The 18,664-nt window shown below is 40.8% G+C and overlaps 4 protein-coding genes across 4 annotated transcripts; 2 read left to right on the top strand and 2 right to left on the bottom strand.

The window, feature by feature from the left end:
* Positions 1-417: 417 nt before the first annotated feature.
* si:ch1073-44g3.1 (uncharacterized protein LOC797133 homolog) lies at positions 418-2,363 on the bottom strand. The gene is made up of 2 exons (XM_068588166.1): positions 2,143-2,363; positions 418-1,858 (listed from the first exon to the last, which is right to left on the bottom strand). Exon 2 carries the CDS (start codon positions 1,853-1,855, stop codon positions 1,187-1,189), a length of 669 nt encoding a protein of 222 aa, XP_068444267.1. The 5' UTR covers positions 1,856-1,858; positions 2,143-2,363; the 3' UTR covers positions 418-1,186.
* A 309-nt stretch (positions 2,364-2,672) lies between these two features.
* Positions 2,673-5,361, bottom strand: atp5po (ATP synthase peripheral stalk subunit OSCP). Its single transcript, XM_068584674.1, has 7 exons — positions 5,304-5,361; positions 4,974-5,018; positions 4,775-4,885; positions 4,523-4,652; positions 3,344-3,456; positions 3,084-3,170; positions 2,673-2,939 (listed from the first exon to the last, which is right to left on the bottom strand). Exons 1-7 carry the CDS (start codon positions 5,328-5,330, stop codon positions 2,829-2,831), a joined length of 624 nt encoding a protein of 207 aa, XP_068440775.1. The 5' UTR covers positions 5,331-5,361; the 3' UTR covers positions 2,673-2,828.
* A 1,752-nt stretch (positions 5,362-7,113) lies between these two features.
* Positions 7,114-10,528, top strand: LOC137791075 (serine/threonine-protein phosphatase 2A catalytic subunit alpha isoform-like). Its single transcript, XM_068585783.1, has 7 exons — positions 7,114-7,615; positions 8,091-8,300; positions 8,415-8,588; positions 8,672-8,761; positions 9,243-9,404; positions 9,535-9,653; positions 9,756-10,528. The coding sequence occupies exons 1-7, from the start codon at positions 7,514-7,516 to the stop codon at positions 9,826-9,828; spliced, it is 930 nt and encodes a 309-aa protein (XP_068441884.1). The 5' UTR covers positions 7,114-7,513; the 3' UTR covers positions 9,829-10,528.
* Positions 10,529-11,287: 759 nt separating this feature from the next.
* sfxn1 (sideroflexin 1) lies at positions 11,288-17,103 on the top strand. The gene is made up of 11 exons (XM_068594495.1): positions 11,288-11,367; positions 13,211-13,380; positions 13,538-13,708; positions 14,411-14,509; positions 14,626-14,701; positions 15,051-15,136; positions 15,313-15,440; positions 15,571-15,620; positions 15,876-15,925; positions 16,629-16,676; positions 16,881-17,103. The coding sequence occupies exons 2-11, from the start codon at positions 13,217-13,219 to the stop codon at positions 16,975-16,977; spliced, it is 969 nt and encodes a 322-aa protein (XP_068450596.1). The 5' UTR covers positions 11,288-11,367; positions 13,211-13,216; the 3' UTR covers positions 16,978-17,103.
* Positions 17,104-18,664: the final 1,561 nt, after the last annotated feature.

Genomic DNA, 18,664 nt, shown 5'->3' with positions numbered 1-18,664 from the left:
CAGCAGAGGTGCTTAACGTTACCTGTGTGCTGATTTTCTTCTTTTTCTTTTTTTAAACACTGGACTTATAAGGGTCGTTCATTCAAATCGTTGGGTGGTTCATTTCCTTAACCTGTCGAGTGAATGACTCAGTAGAAGCAGCAGATAGATTCGAGATGTAACTTATTCACCCACAATAATGGATCAGCTGTCTGGCGTTTACATTAAAACACGGCCAATTGTCTTTTTAACCAATTCTACGAGCACACTATGGGACAAGACGCCCTAAAAGTAAGACCATGGGTGTCATTACGCCATAATTTAGTGTAATAAGGGATACATTAAGGTGTTATTACAAGGTGAATATATTGTCTGGGTACACGGGCCCTCTGGTGTCCGCAGGGGAGAATTACATGCTTTACATTTGACAGGAAATAGTTGTGTGTAAAAGACCATTTCTTTTATTTTGGTTTCACATATAGCACATTATCATGTATTACTTATATCACAAAGCAGAAAATGTTTTATGGAGACATTTCTTTCCTAATCAACAGCAATAACGACACACATGTAATTCTGGAAGTGGCTATCAAGTGAGTTCGGGGACAAAAACAGGCCGTCACAATACATAGTAAAAACTATACTCACAAAATGCAGAGAATACTGTGTTAAAAGGTTATTATGTAGGCTAAAGATGCAGTGTTCCCATTTTAGGTATGATAATATCACAAAATAAAACACATTGAACTGGACAACACAAAGGACAACTATACATCCACATTTATGCCCAGGAAAAAGCTGATTTTTAACTAAATTTGTAAAAATGAAAAAAAAGTCACAAGAAACCAGCCATAGAAGTGTAAAAGCAGAGAAAAATAATGTCACACATAGGTACAATATGCTTGAGGGGAAAAAAAAAAGTGTCACGCTCTAGTGAAGTTTGAACCACAAACTGCTAAATTTATTATTCTTGACAATACTGATTGGTGTGATTAATTCATATGCATGCATCTCTGCCAAACTGGAATAACTCACTTTTAACTGTAATTTATTGTGAGAGAGGATGAAGACATTGTGAAACACTGTACAAACACTCGTTCAGTAATTTCTAGATGTCAAAAAGTTATTTTCGCCAACATTTGTGAGAAATGTTTTTCCGCATCTTGTTGCTCATACACTGTCAAATGTTTTGAAAGCAATTGCAGATCTATTCGCTGGGTTCATCCACTTTGCCACTGGACTCACAGAGGGGTCTCTTCTCCATCATCGCGTATGGAAAAGTCGGAACACCACAGCCAGTGAAGTCCAGTTTCTTGGGAACACTGCAGGTGTTAAAGTCCAGTTTCTTGGCGCCGTCACAACCAAACTCCAGCTTCTTGAGCCGAGCTAGACTCTTGATGCTGCCGGGTGGCCTTCCAGGACTGACCTTATATCCTGCTGCTTTGGTGGTACCAAGGGGCCTCCCCGGGCTGGTTTTGAACCCAGCTGCTCTAGTTGTCCCAAGTGGACGTCCAGTACTCGTACGATAACCAGCTACCTTTGTGGTCCCTGATGGCCTCCCTCTGCGCCCCGATTTCACTATGCCCTTCTTCTTCTTGGGGCCATCGGACCCTGCAGCCTCACTGCCCCTGATTCTCACTGTCTGAGGCTGGAAGTCGTTCTGGGTGTCTTGGATTTGACATACCATGGTTTTGTGCATGCCCTGTGGTAAAGGGGCTAAGCCGGCAAGGGACAGCTGCAAACCAGGGGTTGTCGGAGAGGGGTAGAATTTGCTGGATTGTGTGCTACATAAATCAAAGTGGCTGGCTGGGTGGCAGTCCTCTGCCAGTCCACTCATACAATAGTCACTGTTGTTGCTAGTCACTTGATGCATCATTTTCTGTTGGGAGGACAGATACATATGCAAATTAGAGAGACAAACTACACGTGTACCCACACAAACACAAAGAACCAACCAAAAGAAGCTTTTTAGTTTACTTTTGGTGGCGCCAACAGGCCTTTTAGCGATGCAACACAACACATAAGTGATGGCAAGACAAAGCGAGCTAAACTCGGCCTACAGTTGGCAACAACAACAACAACAAAAGATTGCATGTGCAAAAATACATTTTATTCAACGCCAATGCTTGCCTATTTCGAGAAGGTAAAATCAATAGTTCGTACCTTTTTTGTTGGTGGATGTTAGATGGAAAGGGTTAATTTCGGATCGCATACATTGTCCTTCTCAACATCTTCGTGAAGACGCCGAACAAACTACGTCCTGGCGTCCATGGCTGTTGCCTCGACGCGGGACCACGATTTCAGTCTCGTATTTAATTTATTTCACGCTCATATAATCCTTAAGCAGAGGTTTAGATCTGAGAGGCAGCCATTTTCGCCTGGAAAAAAAAATTAATAAAACAGGATGCGCCGTACACGCATGCGCACAAAGGCATCCAGGAAACGCTGAGGCCGATCTGTTTTACCCAACGTGGTTTTTCAAACAAAGACGCATCTAAAACGTGGGCCTCTTTTTACAAGCTAAAAATAATAACTTAACCCTACTCCAAAATCTATTGAATTACTGCATTGCCCAGAATATATTTTTTACTGTAAATAAACCATGTGTAAAGATAATCACTGGTAACAGACAGGAAATATGAGCATGCATGTGCAGTATAAACAACAATAATGACAACAAAGACCATTCTCCATTGTTTTGTACGTTTTATTAACATCCATATCAACTTAAGTTTAGAAACTGGATTTTATGTAGCAACTGCAATGCCAGAACAGATAGCAATATACATGAATCAGCGTTTCCCCCCAACGGTCACCTTCGATCTTTCGCTAAATTAAGTCCACAGGACTTAAGTTTCCTTAATGAGCTTAGTCAGCTTCTGAATCTTGGTTTTAGTGGACATGTCCACATACTTGTCTCCGATACTGACAATCATGCCACCCAGGATGGCAGGATCCGACTGTGAAGACAGTTGAAATTACATATTATTCAAAATGATTAGTCAGAGTAGTTTATAAATCCTCTTTTCTTACATATTCAAAAAAAGTCACACCAACTACAAAATGGTTAATTTGTATCATTTTGGCATCATGCATTACTGTACCTTTGTTTGCAGCTTGATAGTTTCACCCTTCTGAAGAAAGCCCTTGAGGGCTACTTTCAGGTCAGCAAGATCAACTTCAGCCAGAGGCTAAAATAGATAAATATGAACTGGTATGAATAGTTAAATATATACAGTTTAAAGAATGCAATTAATTACTTTGAATTGCTTGCTAAAACAAATGGACTGTTATATTTGAGATGACAAGTTCTCTAGTGTAGAAAACCGAACAATGTTGTGGTGAAAGTCCATCCATTTTATACCTGAGCAGTGGTGACAGAGCAGAGGACCTCTCCACGGTGTGCACTCATCATTTTGCCAAAGGCAACGATAACGTCACCAGTTAGAGGCAGACGACCATTGTCAGACAAAACATCTGCAAAACAAAAAGCAGGATATGTTTGAGCCAAGTTGAATACTTTGTTTCTCTGTAGTATCAACTGCCTTAAGGTGCAATGTGTAATGCAAACCTGCTCCAAAGAAATAAAGGGGGGCATTTTACCTCTACTACTGGGTCCACACAATCTAAATTTAGACACCAATTATGATTTTTTTTTTTTTTAATTCAAAGCCAACTACGAGCAGTAGAGCAATAATACATAAAATACAACCAAATTGCAAAAAAAAAAAAAAAAAAAAAAAGTAAAGGTAACACTGCTATTTTATAATATTTTCATGTGTCATAGGCCTATAGATTACAATAGCCAGCTGTTAAGTTTGTACCAATAATCAGGGTTTGTACAGTCTGTGTGCACATTCATGGTTTATTTGACTAAATCCAAAGTGGCAGAAATTAGAAAATGATCAGCATCCTTCATCTAGTTTATCTACACCATACCCAATATATGACTCTGATGTGGACCAAACCATAGGGATTGTGGAGCTTGTAACTGGCCTGAAAAGCCATTTTTATCTCATAATTTGTAGATACATATACTCCTCAGAGCAGAGAAAGACCACCGCTGTAGAATAGTCACAAGGTCTGTGACCTCTATAAAAGGTCAAAGATTTTATTTACATTTTAGTTGGTTCTTTACCCTGTGTCTTCTAACTTTAGAAGACACAAGAGGAAAGGGCTTGTATACACAATATTTAAAAAAATTAAAATGCATATTAAAGTGTACTTGACTTCTGAGACAGAACAAGACTGTATTATGCAATTTGCATGTTGGTTCCTGTTAGCACATTTAATGAAATAAAAATGTGTAAAATATTTACATAACTTTGGTTTCTTTGTAATATTACATCTGGTGTGTGCTGGTGGACTAATTTTATTATTTATGTCACCTCTAATGACTTAAAGAAATAGGCTCACACTTATTTAGTTTTTACTATGATGTATACACAAACACATACATTCAAAGAGTGGACCTAACGTCTACTTCGCTATGATTAGGATGATGCCATGCTTAACTACATGGCAGCGATCAGTGATCACTCACTTATCAGGTTGACAGTGATGGATGAAACCTTGGCCTTTGTAAGAGCATCATTGAAAGTCTTCTGCTTGATGCTGCGCTTAACATGAGGATTCATTACAATAGTGGAAACATTGGGGTCCTTGATCAGGGCCTAAAAAAATAACACACAGTAATTACATGTATGCGCTTGAGTTGGAACAGTATGAATTACTAAACATTGAAAATCATTATCCCAAGGCTTCATTCCTCAGTTATTCGGCACACTTGACTTACAGACAGTTTTCCCATCTCCTGCTCCACTTGGTCCAATTTGTTCTCCTTACTGGCTGCTGAGAACAGAGCCGTGGCATAGCGGCCCTCCACCCCATAGACCTGGATGGGAGACTGCGAGGACATAAACACTGATTAACAAGACAGAACGTTGCGCCTACTAAACGAGCAGTTATGCTTCGTGCAGCCTGACGTTATTTACCTTCATCAGTTTTGATCTGATCACAGACGTGCTGAACTGGCGGACCTAGAAAAGAAAGAATGCACGATGTCAGTACAGAGGAACCAGAAAATTAACTGATTTAACTTTCAGCACGCGTTGTACCATTTACGTTAGTGACAGCTAGCTGGTAAGCTAACACGTTAGCAGTCATTCAAGTGCAATTGCCTGTGTGGATTAGTTGGACATTTAGCGTTAGTTCATGATCTCCAGAAGGAATACACTACAACAGGGGATTATTTTAAGCATAACTATGTCGGTCAACGGTAGCATAAAATGATTAAAATCACCAAAAAGGGTTGAATGTCTTACCTGCTGCCCTAACATGAGTGCTGCCATTTTCTCCTACAGCTGTCCAGAGTAGAACAAGTGACTGCGCATGCGCTCTTCAGAGGGAGGCGTCTAACGAAGCTTGTGGTCAATGTAGTCTTTAAAATGTGGCGCAATCTGATAGGGGGCAAAGGCCTATCGAAATGGAGAATGTTTTATTTATTCAAATATACTCATTCTGTTGAATGGGGAAATTATATAAGGTATATTTAATTTGAAAGCACATGCTTTGTAGCATATAGCATTGAGGTTGTTTAATCTGACCTTTAGAAGATGTGTTTGTCTTTTTATAGTCCGGGTAACTAGACAAATACTTTCATAAAACCTGGTTGAAGGGTATAACATGGGCCAAGGAAGAACCTGTTACATTGTGGAGCAGATTGGCATTGGCAAAGGTCTGCACTTTCCGAATGACCTTCAAGTTCTATATAAAGCATAGTTATACAACTGGTAGTTCATTAGGAATCTCCTACCTTAAAGTATTCACATTTCTGAAAAGCAAATTGATGTTCCTTACAGACTCCAATTGCTCATTTGAGCAGTTTACAGAGTATAACATATTTTGTTTTTTTGTGGAAGATAAGTACACAAATAAAGTATTTAACAAAAAACTGAATTTTAGACATGCACATGTAACTATATTCATTACAAGATATTGACAGTTTTTGTGCTTACACAATTTGAACCACATCAAATGAAACCTCATTCAGATGTAAGTGTACCCTTAGATTGATGTGTGGTAGGCTACCTTAAGACTATCAAGCTAACTTCAAAGACCTAAATTAAGATGACTAACTCACTGAAAAAAAGTAATGTGTCTCTATTACTACAATGTCCCAAAGGAAATAGTTGTGCAGCAGTTGTAGCACAAAGTAGGAAAGTGTGCTTTTCCTCTTAATCTTCCACTAAGCTAGTTAACTAGCTAGTCTTAACAATCTGACTAGTAAGGTCACTAGCTAGTGTTACATAACTGACTAATTTGTTACCAATGTTAGTTATCAAACTTGTTAGTTAACTAGTTGAACCTCCTACTAGCCTTACTTATCGGACTAGTTAGCTAACTATATGTTACCTATCAGACTAGTTGGCTAGTTAACTAGTTAGTGCTCACTATTTGCCTAGTTAGTTAATAAGTTTGTGTTACCTATCTATTGTTTCCTTTCTGCCTACTGATTATTTAGCTAACTAACAAATGTTACATGTATGACTAGTTAGTTTTCTAACTAATGTTTCCTATCTGATTAGTTTGCTAACTAACAAATGTTACCTTTCTACATACTTAGTTAGTTACCTAGTTAGTGCTCACCATTTGACTAGTTAGCTAACAAGTTTATGTTACCTATCTAGTTACCTTTCTGCCTACTTAGTTAGCTAACTAGTTAGTGTTCACTATCTGACTAGTTAGTTAACAAGTTTATGTTACCTATAGTGTTCACTATCTGACTAGTTAGTTTAATTTAAAACTTCCAGACCACAAGCAATAAAATGGTAAATAGCGTAAACAAAATGTTCTCATGGGTTAAACCGTTACATTATCTATTATCTAAAATAAATATAAAATAGGTAACTGCGTGAGTTCAACCGGTTCCCGTTTCCGTCAAGCGGAGGGTAACGTTAGATTAACTGGCAATGTAGTTACATTTCTAAATAACCGATAACCACAAATCCCCGACTCATCGAGAAAAAAAAGAAATAAAAATAAACCCATTAAATTTCAAATAAACGAGACTTTTAAAAATGTTGCATCTCGAGGGACGCGATGACGTAAAGATACTGTGTTGCTCAGCCTCGCTGGACCTGGACCAGTGCAGGGTTGGGTCTACGCGTACTAATATGTCCTAATAGGTTTCTGTATGACCTTGATCGTTTAACAAGGAGACGTCATTGCTGAATGTCATGTGAACGAGACACTTTTCGTCCCCACCAAACTGCAGGGACGCAGAGCCGTTGACGCATTCGTTTTTGCGGAGCGCACACACACACACACACACACACACACACACACACACACACACACACACACACACACACACACACGAGCGCGCGCGAACATACACACATGCGAGCTGCGAATGACCAGAGAGCTTGCTAAGGACGTAGCGTAGCGGGGCCACAAACACCTAATAACGAAACAGCGAGGTGTTTTCAGTAGACATTGTAAAGCTGGTCGGCTCGCTAGCTGACGGCCAACCATGGACGACAAGTCTTTCACCAAGGAGTTGGACGGATGGATTGAACAACTGAACGAGTGTAAACAGCTGAGTGAGAATCAGGTCAAAGTCCTATGTGAAAAGGTAAGGTTTGCGCAGGGAGACAGGCTATTAATACCTGTCATTAGCTTTCTGTTAGCGGACCATTAGCTGTTCGCGTTGCATCTCCGGAATCGTCGCGCTCATAAACATGTTTTGGCGGAACTAACAGCAGCTAATGCATGTGGCCTTGCTCTGGAGCACCATTTGACTGCAGCTGCATGCAGTACATTGCTCAGGGAAGCAACTCGCCAAGAAGATGGAGGAGGATGTCCGCAAATATGTTCCCTCTAGCTACGCCCACTCCTGGTTCTTCACTGGAGTGCACTGGCACTACCACAACAAACTATAATAATATTCTGTATCTTTTACAATATGAAGATTAATGCACATTTTGTGTGACAGAGTAATGATTAGGCTTGTGCAACACACACGTTCATTGTGGACTCCTACATTGCACCATTCTCTGTGTTACCTGTTAATCAGCATCATCTTGTGTTTTTTTGGTCCTCCATTTAAGGCAAAGGAGATCCTTACGAAGGAGTCCAATGTGCAGGAGGTCAGATGTCCGGTGACAGTCTGCGGAGATGTCCATGGTCAGTTTCATGACCTTATGGAGCTGTTTAAGATTGGGGGGAAGTCTCCTGACACCAACTATCTATTCATGGGAGACTATGTTGACAGAGGCTACTATTCTGTCGAGACAGTTTCTCTTCTGGTTTCTCTTAAGGTAATAAATAAATACATAAAATGACACTGATGCTATGCTGAATATGAATTTGGAACTGGGGCAATGGTAATGTTTTATTCTTGCATTTTGATATAAAAACATTTGTCTTTGTAGGTAAGGTTCCGCGAACGAATCACAATCCTCAGAGGGAACCATGAGAGCAGACAGATCACTCAAGTGTACGGCTTCTATGACGAGTGCTTAAGGAAATATGGAAATGCCAATGTTTGGAAGTACTTCACAGATCTGTTTGACTATCTGCCTCTCACTGCGCTGGTAGATAACCAGGTAAGGTTGTGGCGTCAGATGTAGCACGTGACACACAGCAAAGATACAGGGACTCATCATTTATTTTCTGTCTCTTCTTTAAGATTTTCTGCCTCCATGGAGGATTGTCCCCTTCAATAGACACACTGGAACACATCAGAGCGCTGGATCGCTTGCAGGAGGTTCCTCATGAGGTAACTTTGAGGAAACCCTTCTAGATTATGTATTTTTCTGTCATTTACGGTTATAACAGAATGCTACAACATGCATTTTGAGGAGTACGACGGTGCATGTAGAAGCAAGGATGCTCCGTCAATCATATATATATTGCACATACATCACATTTAAATTCAAATTAAGCTGAAACAATTAGATTATCCAACATTCATCAATCCATAGAAAATAAATCAGCAACAATTTGAATTATTTTGTAATAATTTACATGTTGTTAGCAAAACTTCACTGGTTCTGCCTTATTAAATGTGAAATGTGTTGACAATGTTTAAATCAAGCAATAACTAAAGAAAATATTATTGTAGATAATTCATTTTGTTTTAGGTTTAGCCCTCACAAAAGTTTATAGCTTGACACTACCCTACAACTTCAAGACATTGGATGGATTTTGTACTTGCATGTGCAAGAGAAAACCACTCTGATGTTTCCTCCATTTTTCAGGGTCCAATGTGTGACTTGTTATGGTCCGACCCAGATGACCGTGGTGGCTGGGGCATCTCCCCTCGAGGTGCTGGTTACACCTTCGGGCAGGACATATCCGAGACCTTCAACCATGCAAATGGCCTAACTTTGGTCTCAAGAGCCCACCAGCTGGTGATGGAGGTACTTTAAATTTGTTTATCTGCTAAAAGCAATTCTGTTTTTTTCAGTTGGAGAAACTGCAGATGCAGCTTTGATTTCACATCTTGTGGATATAAAAAATATATAACATGCAAGTAATATTGTGATTCAGGGTTACAATTGGTGCCACGACCGCAATGTAGTGACGATCTTCAGTGCACCAAACTATTGTTATCGTTGTGGAAACCAGGCAGCAATCATGGAACTTGATGACACATTGAAATACTCCTTGTAAGTACATTTTGTTACATACATGTGTATTTTTTGTACAAACTGTTGGCCCTTCTTAGAAATTAATTATTATAGACTAATCTTGCCTTTTCTTTGCTTCAGCCTACAGTTCGATCCGGCACCACGCAGAGGGGAGCCCCATGTGACGCGGCGTACGCCAGACTATTTTCTGTAAAGATCCCTGGCGAGGATGGCAAGAGATTACACAGAGAACAGGAAGCATTCTTAACTCATGGACCAAAAAAAAAAGTGTGCCATAATCACAATGAAATGGAAACTATCACATCTAGTTAAAGCCCACCATCCTTTCAACCTTTTCCTCTCTGTGCATGACGTTTTTATTGCTAGAAATGATTGCTACTATGAACAATAAAATCAAAATACCTGCTGGTTTGTCGGGAAACATGAAATGAACTGATGCAGAGAATAACAAGTAAATGTAAGTAATGTTTGTGTTGATAATGAGCAGAGTGTTTCCATATAAAGTATGTAAAGCCGCATCTAACACTTGGCATGGCCTCAAATCAAAAGTTGCAGTAAATATAATGTCAACTCTTTCTTTTTGTAACTGAAGCGCAACAGTTTATTTTGTGAAGTGAAATGATAGGGTTAGACGTCGGAAATGAGTATGTTCTCTTTGCACTTTTGTATTTGATTTTTATCACATGGCACTGACAGACTTTCTTTTTTTATACCCTGTCATAGTGTAAGTAGCCCTCTTTCTGCCCTGCTGTCTCCTATGGGAGTTAATGTAATTCATTTAAGTAGGCAATAGTGGTACCGATTACATCAGTTGTAAAAAAAAATAATAACTCAATGTTTTGCAGCCACCACTATACTAAATAAAGACCGAAGTTGCTTCGTCATGTACTTGATTTAAGCACAGCTTGTGGCATTATTCCCTCCCACCATTCACCACTAGATGGAAACAGACTCCAAGGGAGCTGCTGATGACCGACTGATCATAGTGGTTATCAAGTTTACTGAGAATGTGTGCAGGACATTGGGTACTTATTATGTCTTTATGTATTCTTGGTGTGTGTTATCTGATGATTGTGAAATATGAAAGGGATAAGGCTGCTGGTGTATCACAGAGGACTATTTCAGCGTTTCATTTTGTTTGATGTTTTCCTTGTATTTAAAAGTATATATGAACGAAATACTAATTTGTCTGTTTTCTGGGAATCCTTTCACAAGACTTTAGTGTCGGCCACCAATGTCAGGCTGCTGTAGAGTCGTATGTGGAAATCCAAAGTTTTACCAGTTATTAATTATTTACCGCCTGCGAATCAAGGTCGCGAAAATGTCAGCACTTTACCGGATGTGGTGCTCAGCTCTCTGCTGAAAATAAAAGCCTCATTCAAATGACGACGTGAAATGAAACCTACTTTTCCCACTTGAAGTGTTTATCTGAAACGGTTATACTTTTGCAGAAGAATAGAAAATCACAGTGCATTTTCAAGACTCTGTTGTGTTCTTTCTGTCGTCATTAAGTGTTACGTTTTCCAGTGTGTTTGGATTTTGCCGCTGTGAGGCGGGACCTTTACTTTGTCAGCGCGGGGCTGGCGGCGGGGGGGATGCGCCTCCGTGCGCTCCGAAGCAGAACTGACGCTGCTACACACACACACACACACACACACACACACACACACACAATTAGCTGGCTGCAGTCTTTCAGGGACACCTCTTGCGGACCGCCGGAGCCCACAGTGCAGTAAGTAACCTGTCCGTATTTTTTTGTAAATGGCTCCATCAGGACGTCAGCATCGAAGAGCCTTGCGTGCACATTGTGTCCGAGGTCGGGGGAGACTGTCATGAGACGCGCGGGGCTCCTCGAGCAGCCCGCTGGATGTGTGGATGTGGCAGGCTGATACTAGTTGAATCTGGGGCACACAGCTGGACGGTTATCACGCTGGACAGATGCCGTGGCTAATTAGCCTTTTTAAAATGATGATGATGATACTGTCATTTTTTTTGTTGTTGAAATTTTTGTGCTGGTCTAGTAAAGTCCTGGTCGCTTTGCTCTGATGCAGAAGCACCTCCAGTCGCAGTCCAGATTGGACTGGTCTCCGTCGGGTTTAACAATTAACCGTATCCCGTCACAGACAACGATTACCCTGCGAGCACAGACACGAAGCAGCTATTACAGTGGAATATATGCACAAGCACACGCGAGATGAAGGGTCCACTGTCTGCCATGGGATGCTCTGTCCAGTGATTACATATTTCATTGTAATGTGTGCGAATTGTTAATGTGTAGCCACGCAGGCCGCCGTTGATTGGTTGAGTGTGAGGGCAGAGGCAGCTGAGGGGTTTACAGATCAAAGGCCGTGTCAGTCCAAAGTTCAGTCCTGTGTTACCACCTCCATCAACGGGTCATAAATGAATAATAGTTATGCTATTATCGGGGCCCTGACAGACGGAATTGCTCTGCAACTATTGTTCAAACCAACTCATACAGCGATTGGGTGTTTCATTGGACAATCTGAGAGTGGGGGTGTTTTGTTGTCATCTCGTGAGAATCTCATGCAGTTTAATTCAATTTAAAGAGACAGCACGTCTCCTGTACGCCACAGCCGCCAGCAAACAAGAGTTCTCTGTTTTATTATCAGTCAAGCAGCCATCTTTGGTGCAATTTCAGGTGGAGTTTCATCACGCTGCTGCCCGGTGGCTGCTGCATGTTCTTGCGTGGACTCGCTGCACTTCGGCGTGTCCTTGGTCTCCCAGCAGTTTAGCTGGAGAATGGCACAACTGGTTAAGAACCAGATCAAACTGGGTTATCTGGACACGCACACACTGGGTAGAAGGAGCATGCTGCATGCACATCCACAAAGCTGATGTTTTTGATAGTGCAGGGTCTATTCAATGCCGACCAGTCTGATCTGGTTTTGAATTATAAAATGATGCATGCAATAAACTTACTAAGGTGTTGATTCAAATAATTGCCTAACATATTGCTCTTCGCTTAATTGGCCGTGTTTCAATTTGTACTGATAACAAACAAAAAAATGTGTGCAGCCAATCACAGTTGTTTACAATGCACATGGAGAAAGCTTTGGCACTTTCCAAGGGCGGCTTTTCAGCCACAGTTTGGGGGTTGGTGTGCACCCATAATAGGGCTTTGCGATTTAGTGCTTCACAACCCTTGTGTCAGGTCAGCCATCACCATAGCAACATTATGCTGAATAAGCAGCATGACAATCCAGAGAGGAGCATTATTTTCAGGAGTCCTCTCTCACTGACTTGTGTCTGCAAAGAAAAACACGACGTGAGGGACTGTAACTCGTGGGGTCAGTGCTGGGGCAGGGCCCTGACATCCTGGAACAAGAGCAGTGAACTTCAGCCAAATACGATGCAGTTATGAAACCAAGTTATTCTCGATAACTAATCACCAGACATTGTTGCTGTGCAGATAACTCACTTTCCCCCCCTTCTTTCTGCTATGATCTATTTACTCCAGAAGACTGAACACCCTTGAACCTTGAAGTATCATTCCTGCATACCTTTGTGCCCTACAAATACCAGATATCATTATGGAAACTTTTGTCTTTCTCCAGATAAACATGGCAGCAGAGCTATCCACCTCCATAAACATCAAGGAGCCCCGGTGGGACCAGAGCACGTTTGTAGGTCGGGCGAAGCATTTCTTCACTGTCACGGACCCCAGGAACATTCTCCTCACCAACGAACAACTGGCACATTCACACAAAGTCATCACTGACTACAGGTAAACCAGGTCACAGCTGCAAGAACAGTAGTAGCAGTGCAACTCATTGGAACTTCTTTTAAGACTAAGATAAGCTTCACAAATGTAAGACAATACATATAAAGGATGTGCTCCTCCGAATTGGTTTGCTTTGAATGTGTTTTTTACTGCCTACCAGGAAAGGTATTGTCTCCGAAGGACTGACAGAAGATGAACTCTGGAAAGCGAAATATGTTTTTGATTCGGCTTTCCATCCCGATACCGGGGAGAAGATGATCCTGATTGGCCGCATGTCAGCGCAGGTTCCAATGAACATGACGATCACTGGATGCATGATGACATTTTACAAGTAAGAACATGTAGGATTTTAGATAGATAGATAGATAGATATATAGATAGATAGATAGATAGATAGATAGATAGATAGATAGATAGATAGATAGATAGATAGATAGATAGATAGATAGATAGATAGATAGATATACAAAAAGGTATTGATACGTATAACTTTGCTCTTTGTACATGTACAAAAGATGAATATAAAAGACAAAAAAAGACATTAAGAAAACAGTGAACAGTGGTCCAGGAAGTGCAGATAGTACAGGTGGAAGTGTCTGGTTAATTGTTCAATTGTTCATCAGACTGACGGCCAGATACTTTATTAATCCAGCGTTTATATGTAGACACAAATAAAGCAATGTAACATATAAAAAATGCACAATATATACAAAAAAAAGTTAACTAACAAAACAAAAATACAAAGTACTGTCTGGCTGTGACTGTCAACACCCTGGCTTATAGATTTAAATATCTCACTGACACTTTTCCAGCTCTGTTGCAATGTTACAGGCCTTTTTGAAAGAACACATTGTTTGGTTGGTCATGGTTTAGTGGGACACTAGACCAGAACGGAGAAATACTGTTATTAGTAGCCTGTGTTTTTCCTACTATGACAAGTTGACTTGTTCCTGAATTCAATTACTTCAAATATGATCACTCGGTTCTTTTTCCATACAACTTGCTATTTCTTTGACTGTTTTCAATCTTGCAGGACAACTCCAGCGGTGTTGCTCTGGCAGTGGATCAATCAGTCTTTCAACGCAATAGTCAATTACACCAACAGGAGCGGTGATGCTCCAATCACGGTCAGGTAAGAAAGAGGCATTTTAGCACTGATAACCGGCTCACATTAACCCTTTAATTCAACGGGGTGGACTTTGTGGACAGCTTTTTGTGTGATGTGACTGGTGACTCTTCTGTTTGCAGTCAGCTTGGCACGGCTTATGTGTCTGCCACCACAGGGGCAGTTGCCACCGCTCTCGGACTAAATGCACTAACAAAGGTACCAGTTCATCTAACACCCGCTACACATCTCATTTTAACGTATCGACCTCAGCTGCATGGGTGTGCTGACATGAGTTAGGCACACACAAACAGTCTCTCTGTCATAGAAGAGCTATATCTTTTACAGGGTCATGGTACCAGAATGTTTTCCTGCCAACTTTTAAAAGTGACATACAGACCCTGATTGATATTATTATTATTATTAGGGTTGAAAAGTACATGTACAGCATCTGGAACATACGCTGCAATTACTTGTACTGGTCTGAAAGGTTGAGCTGACCGTGCTGGCAGAGTACAGCAGAGCCAAATGATTCATTTCCTGATTGTATGCCTCCTCTCTGCTGTAGCACATCTCACCTCTGATTGGACGGTTTGTTCCATTTGCTGCTGTTGCTGCTGCTAACTGTATCAACATCCCTCTGATGAGACAAAGGTAAAGAGGACACACAACATTCAGCAAAGTACCTCACGGTTTTGAAGCATGTTTACAATTGAAATACATAATGGCTTTGACGTTGAGAAGACACAGCACTAATTAACAGCGGACATGTCCCCTGTGATAAAAGATCAGATGATCTTGATTTAATTTTCTTTGCTCCTCGTTTTCAGGGAACTTCAACACGGCATTCCCATAACAGATGAGAATGACAACCGGTTAGGAGAGTCGCCGAAAGCTGCACAGCAGGCTATCTCTCAGGTTGTGGTCTCCAGAATCCTCATGGCTTCTCCAGGAATGGGTATGAATATATAAGACACCTGCTGTTAGGTTTGTTATCCTCCCCATGGCTGGCAGCTGACCTTATGTATGAACTTTTTTTTATTATTGAAGTTGCATTGTGCATTGATATTTTATTTGTGTCTTTTCAGCTATCCCCCCATTTTTAATGAACCATTTGGAAAAGAAGGCCTTTCTGAGGGTAGGTGTATTTCTGCTTAGTTGCATGCTTTAAGACACAGTGTAACCTCGAACATCAGCTTCATCGTCCCAGGTTTAATGTGTTAAATGTTGCACGGTGGGGACTTCATGTTCCTTGCTGTGTCGACCACTCTGTTTCCATTTCGTAATCACACATCAGAGGAATGAAAAACACTGAGGACATGAGGCCACTCTAGTATGGGAATTCAACACTGCTTTTGTGCCGCTGATTCGTTTTTCTGCCTGGTCTTTTCAGAAGTTCCCATGGATGAGTGCACCTATTCAAGTCACCCTGGTGGGATTCTGGTGAGTGGTCAGAGATGGTCCACCTGATAAGCAACCATGTCAAATTCCATTAACGTTTCCTCCTATTTCCTTATGAGGATAGGACATTTCAGGAACCCTAAGGTTTATGTCACTTTAAACATTGCTGTTTAAGTTATTGTGAAGTATTTCAAGAGGAATGTGCTCACAAGATTGTTTTGGGATATCATGGTTGATGACATCTCTTGCCTTTTCTTTGCAAGGGCCTCCATCTTTTCAAATGTTAATTATAAAAACAAACGTTATCTCTGCAATTTAGAAGTAAAAATTTTTACAGACATTCGAGGTCACCAGTGGATCAATTCTTTGGCAATTCTTTTGACTTTAGTGATGCTTTAACTTTTCATATCGTGACATCATCATTTCAAAAATACATTTGTGCAATACTTTATTTTATGACCAAATACCTGCAATACTAATGACACTCCCATCAGGCTTAGCTGTCGTTGTGTTTCGTGTTCCTTCTCAAATGTTAACATGCTAACATGCTACACTATTCTATGTCATTGTAATATCCCAAATATACGTGAAACCGATATTTGTACACATGAAACAATGATCACATGATCCCCCTCGCTCTTTTCTATCGGGCGTCTTTTTTTAGTCAATCAGATGAGGTCAGAACAGGAAGCTCTGGCCTGTTTATCCGTGCAGTGTGTTTCATAGAGCTGTGTTTCTTTCTCAGCCTGGTGTTTGCCACTCCACTATGCTGCGCGTTGTTCCCTCAGAAGAGGTGAGTGAAAAGTCCAAACTTCACCCTGAGATGATTGTAACCAGTCTGTCGTAGCCACGCAGCCATGCCCTCCTCTCTCTCTTGTTGAATATATGCAGAGTGTGCAGGGCTCTTCTCTGCCTTAACGGTTGCATAATACGCCTACAGTATATGTGTTTCAGCCATTCACCCCTTTCGTTCCTCCTGTTCCTCCCCCTGAACCAGCTCCATGTCAGTCAGCCGCCTGGAGCCGGAGCTGCAGGAGAAAATCCGGGCCAACCACCCGGGAGTGGAGAGGGTCTACTTCAACAAAGGCCTATGAGTGTGCAGCCCACTCATCCAAACACTGCCATAACACAGCTGCAGGCTCAGTCCTCGCCTCTCTGCCAGCCCTCCTCATTCTGTGTGCCAAAGTTAAGTTTGTGTCCCCTCATTTCCACCATTCAGATGGATATCTGGGGGCTCCCTCTCTTTGTAACGACATGTTTGCTTTTGTCAATGTGATTGTTGATTTTGTTGTAACTGCAAGAGAAGATTTTCTCTGAGTGGGCCGGGTAAAAAGTCTGACCGATGCTGTACAATGGGGCAGTGTAAGATTGGTTGAAGTGGAGATTTCTTTCTGTACGGTACTTGTTTTCTTTTGAAGTTGGTGACTTGATCGTATCTCTCCGCCAAACCATGTCATACTCTCCGATCGGAGGTTGGCGGTCAGCTTATTTCTTACCGGCATAATAAGGAATTCTAATCACATTTCAACATTGATCATACAAAGACCTCTGCAGTTCACGCTTTTGCCAAATTTCTTACACACCTCATCAACGATTACAACCTCCTCCTCATGAGTGTCATGTCAAAGAATGGCGTTCACTTAAACTCACTTTAATTCAGTTTATTTTGCCAAATGAGTGACATCCAGTAAGCCTTGAGGCCTCTGGACATCTAAACATGAATCTGACAACAACTCTCCAGGGACCCACCCTATAAAATGTGATGCTATAATGGCGACAACCATTGATGGGCCAACACGGTGCTATTTTATGTCTTAATAATCAGTTTTTATCATACTATTTATTCTGCTTGCCAAACATGCATGAACAAACCACTCATGTGATTCAACCTCTGTGAAAAATATGTTTCTGTATATTTAGTCACTCCGAGGCGACAATCAGGAGAGCTGAATGGTGGTGACAAAATGTTTAAGTAATGATAAACACACTGGTTCTCAAGGACCAAATCCATAATCTCCAATAGTTAACCAGGATTTGGTGATCATAGTATTTGATATCATCAAAAGTCCATGACTCCTTCATGCCTTTCACATACTTGTATGGTATATATCTTCTGTACCTCAAGGTTTGCTTACTGCACAAAGTGACACATTTTAGATTTAGGTGACAGTTTATCATATTGTTTTTGATGTGTTGTAATACATGTTAGATATGGATGTCTTTATTGGGGGAAAAAAATGCCAAAAACGATTTCAAGGTAGTGTTTTTCAAGGCAAGAATATCAGAGGAATCCATCGAAACAATTTGTTTTAAATGTGACTTTTGCCACTATGAACTCAACCTGCTCTGTGGACTCATCATACAGGATATCTTTAAACCTCAGCCTGGTGAGTTCACAGTTAAAATTGTAATGAAAAAAACCCCCTGCTCATTACATTTTTTCTGTCAAAGTGAGAAATATGCACACCTTAGAAATGACATACAGTGACATCAGCACACACCATCACAGAGATAAAGCAGTCAGACGTTGTAACTTCTGTCCTCCAGTCGTCAGTGTTCAGACGGTAAGGGACTCCGTCGGTGTAGACTGTGCTGTCACGGCCTTTTGATTGCATCTGTTTGCCACATTTACAGGAGATTTATCATCAGACATTAAAATCAGGGATTCGAGTGAAAAAAAGAGTAAGCCACAAAACCAACAAGCAGTATTTAGCAAAGCTATTCTAATTCTGAAACTTTAAGAAGGATTTTGTATTTGAAACACATCAAAGTCTTGTAAAC

This window comes from Clinocottus analis, unplaced genomic scaffold (genome assembly GCF_023055335.1).
Source record: "Clinocottus analis isolate CAN_PGR_092001 unplaced genomic scaffold, fCliAna1.0.p SCAF_10, whole genome shotgun sequence".
NCBI lineage: Eukaryota > Metazoa > Chordata > Actinopteri > Perciformes > Cottidae > Clinocottus > Clinocottus analis.
This window is presented reverse-complemented; position numbering and strand designations above follow the sequence as displayed.

Excerpts from the sequence above, each read along its gene's own strand:
- si:ch1073-44g3.1 (XM_068588166.1), bottom strand. The coding sequence starts at position 1,855 with ATGATGCATCAAGTGACTAGCAACAACAGTGACTATTGTATGAGTGGA.
- sfxn1 (XM_068594495.1), top strand. The coding sequence starts at position 13,217 with ATGGCAGCAGAGCTATCCACCTCCATAAACATCAAGGAGCCCCGGTGG. Across the intron at positions 15,621-15,875 it reads AAAAGAAGGCCTTTCTGAGG|AAGTTCCCATGGATGAGTGC; the intron begins GTAGGTGTATTT and ends TGGTCTTTTCAG. Across the intron at positions 15,926-16,628 it reads GTCACCCTGGTGGGATTCTG|CCTGGTGTTTGCCACTCCAC; the intron begins GTGAGTGGTCAG and ends TTTCTTTCTCAG.
- atp5po (XM_068584674.1), bottom strand. The coding sequence starts at position 5,330 with ATGGCAGCACTCATGTTAGGGCAGCAG. Across the intron at positions 4,653-4,774 it reads AGGAGATGGGAAAACTGTCT|GCCCTGATCAAGGACCCCAA; the intron begins GTAAGTCAAGTG and ends TTATTTTTTTAG. Across the intron at positions 3,457-4,522 it reads CATCACTGTCAACCTGATAA|ATGTTTTGTCTGACAATGGT; the intron begins GTGAGTGATCAC and ends TTTGTTTTGCAG.
- LOC137791075 (XM_068585783.1), top strand. The coding sequence starts at position 7,514 with ATGGACGACAAGTCTTTCACCAAGGAGTTGGACGGATGGATTGAACAA. Across the intron at positions 9,405-9,534 it reads CCCACCAGCTGGTGATGGAG|GGTTACAATTGGTGCCACGA; the intron begins GTACTTTAAATT and ends ATTGTGATTCAG. Across the intron at positions 9,654-9,755 it reads GACACATTGAAATACTCCTT|CCTACAGTTCGATCCGGCAC; the intron begins GTAAGTACATTT and ends TCTTTGCTTCAG.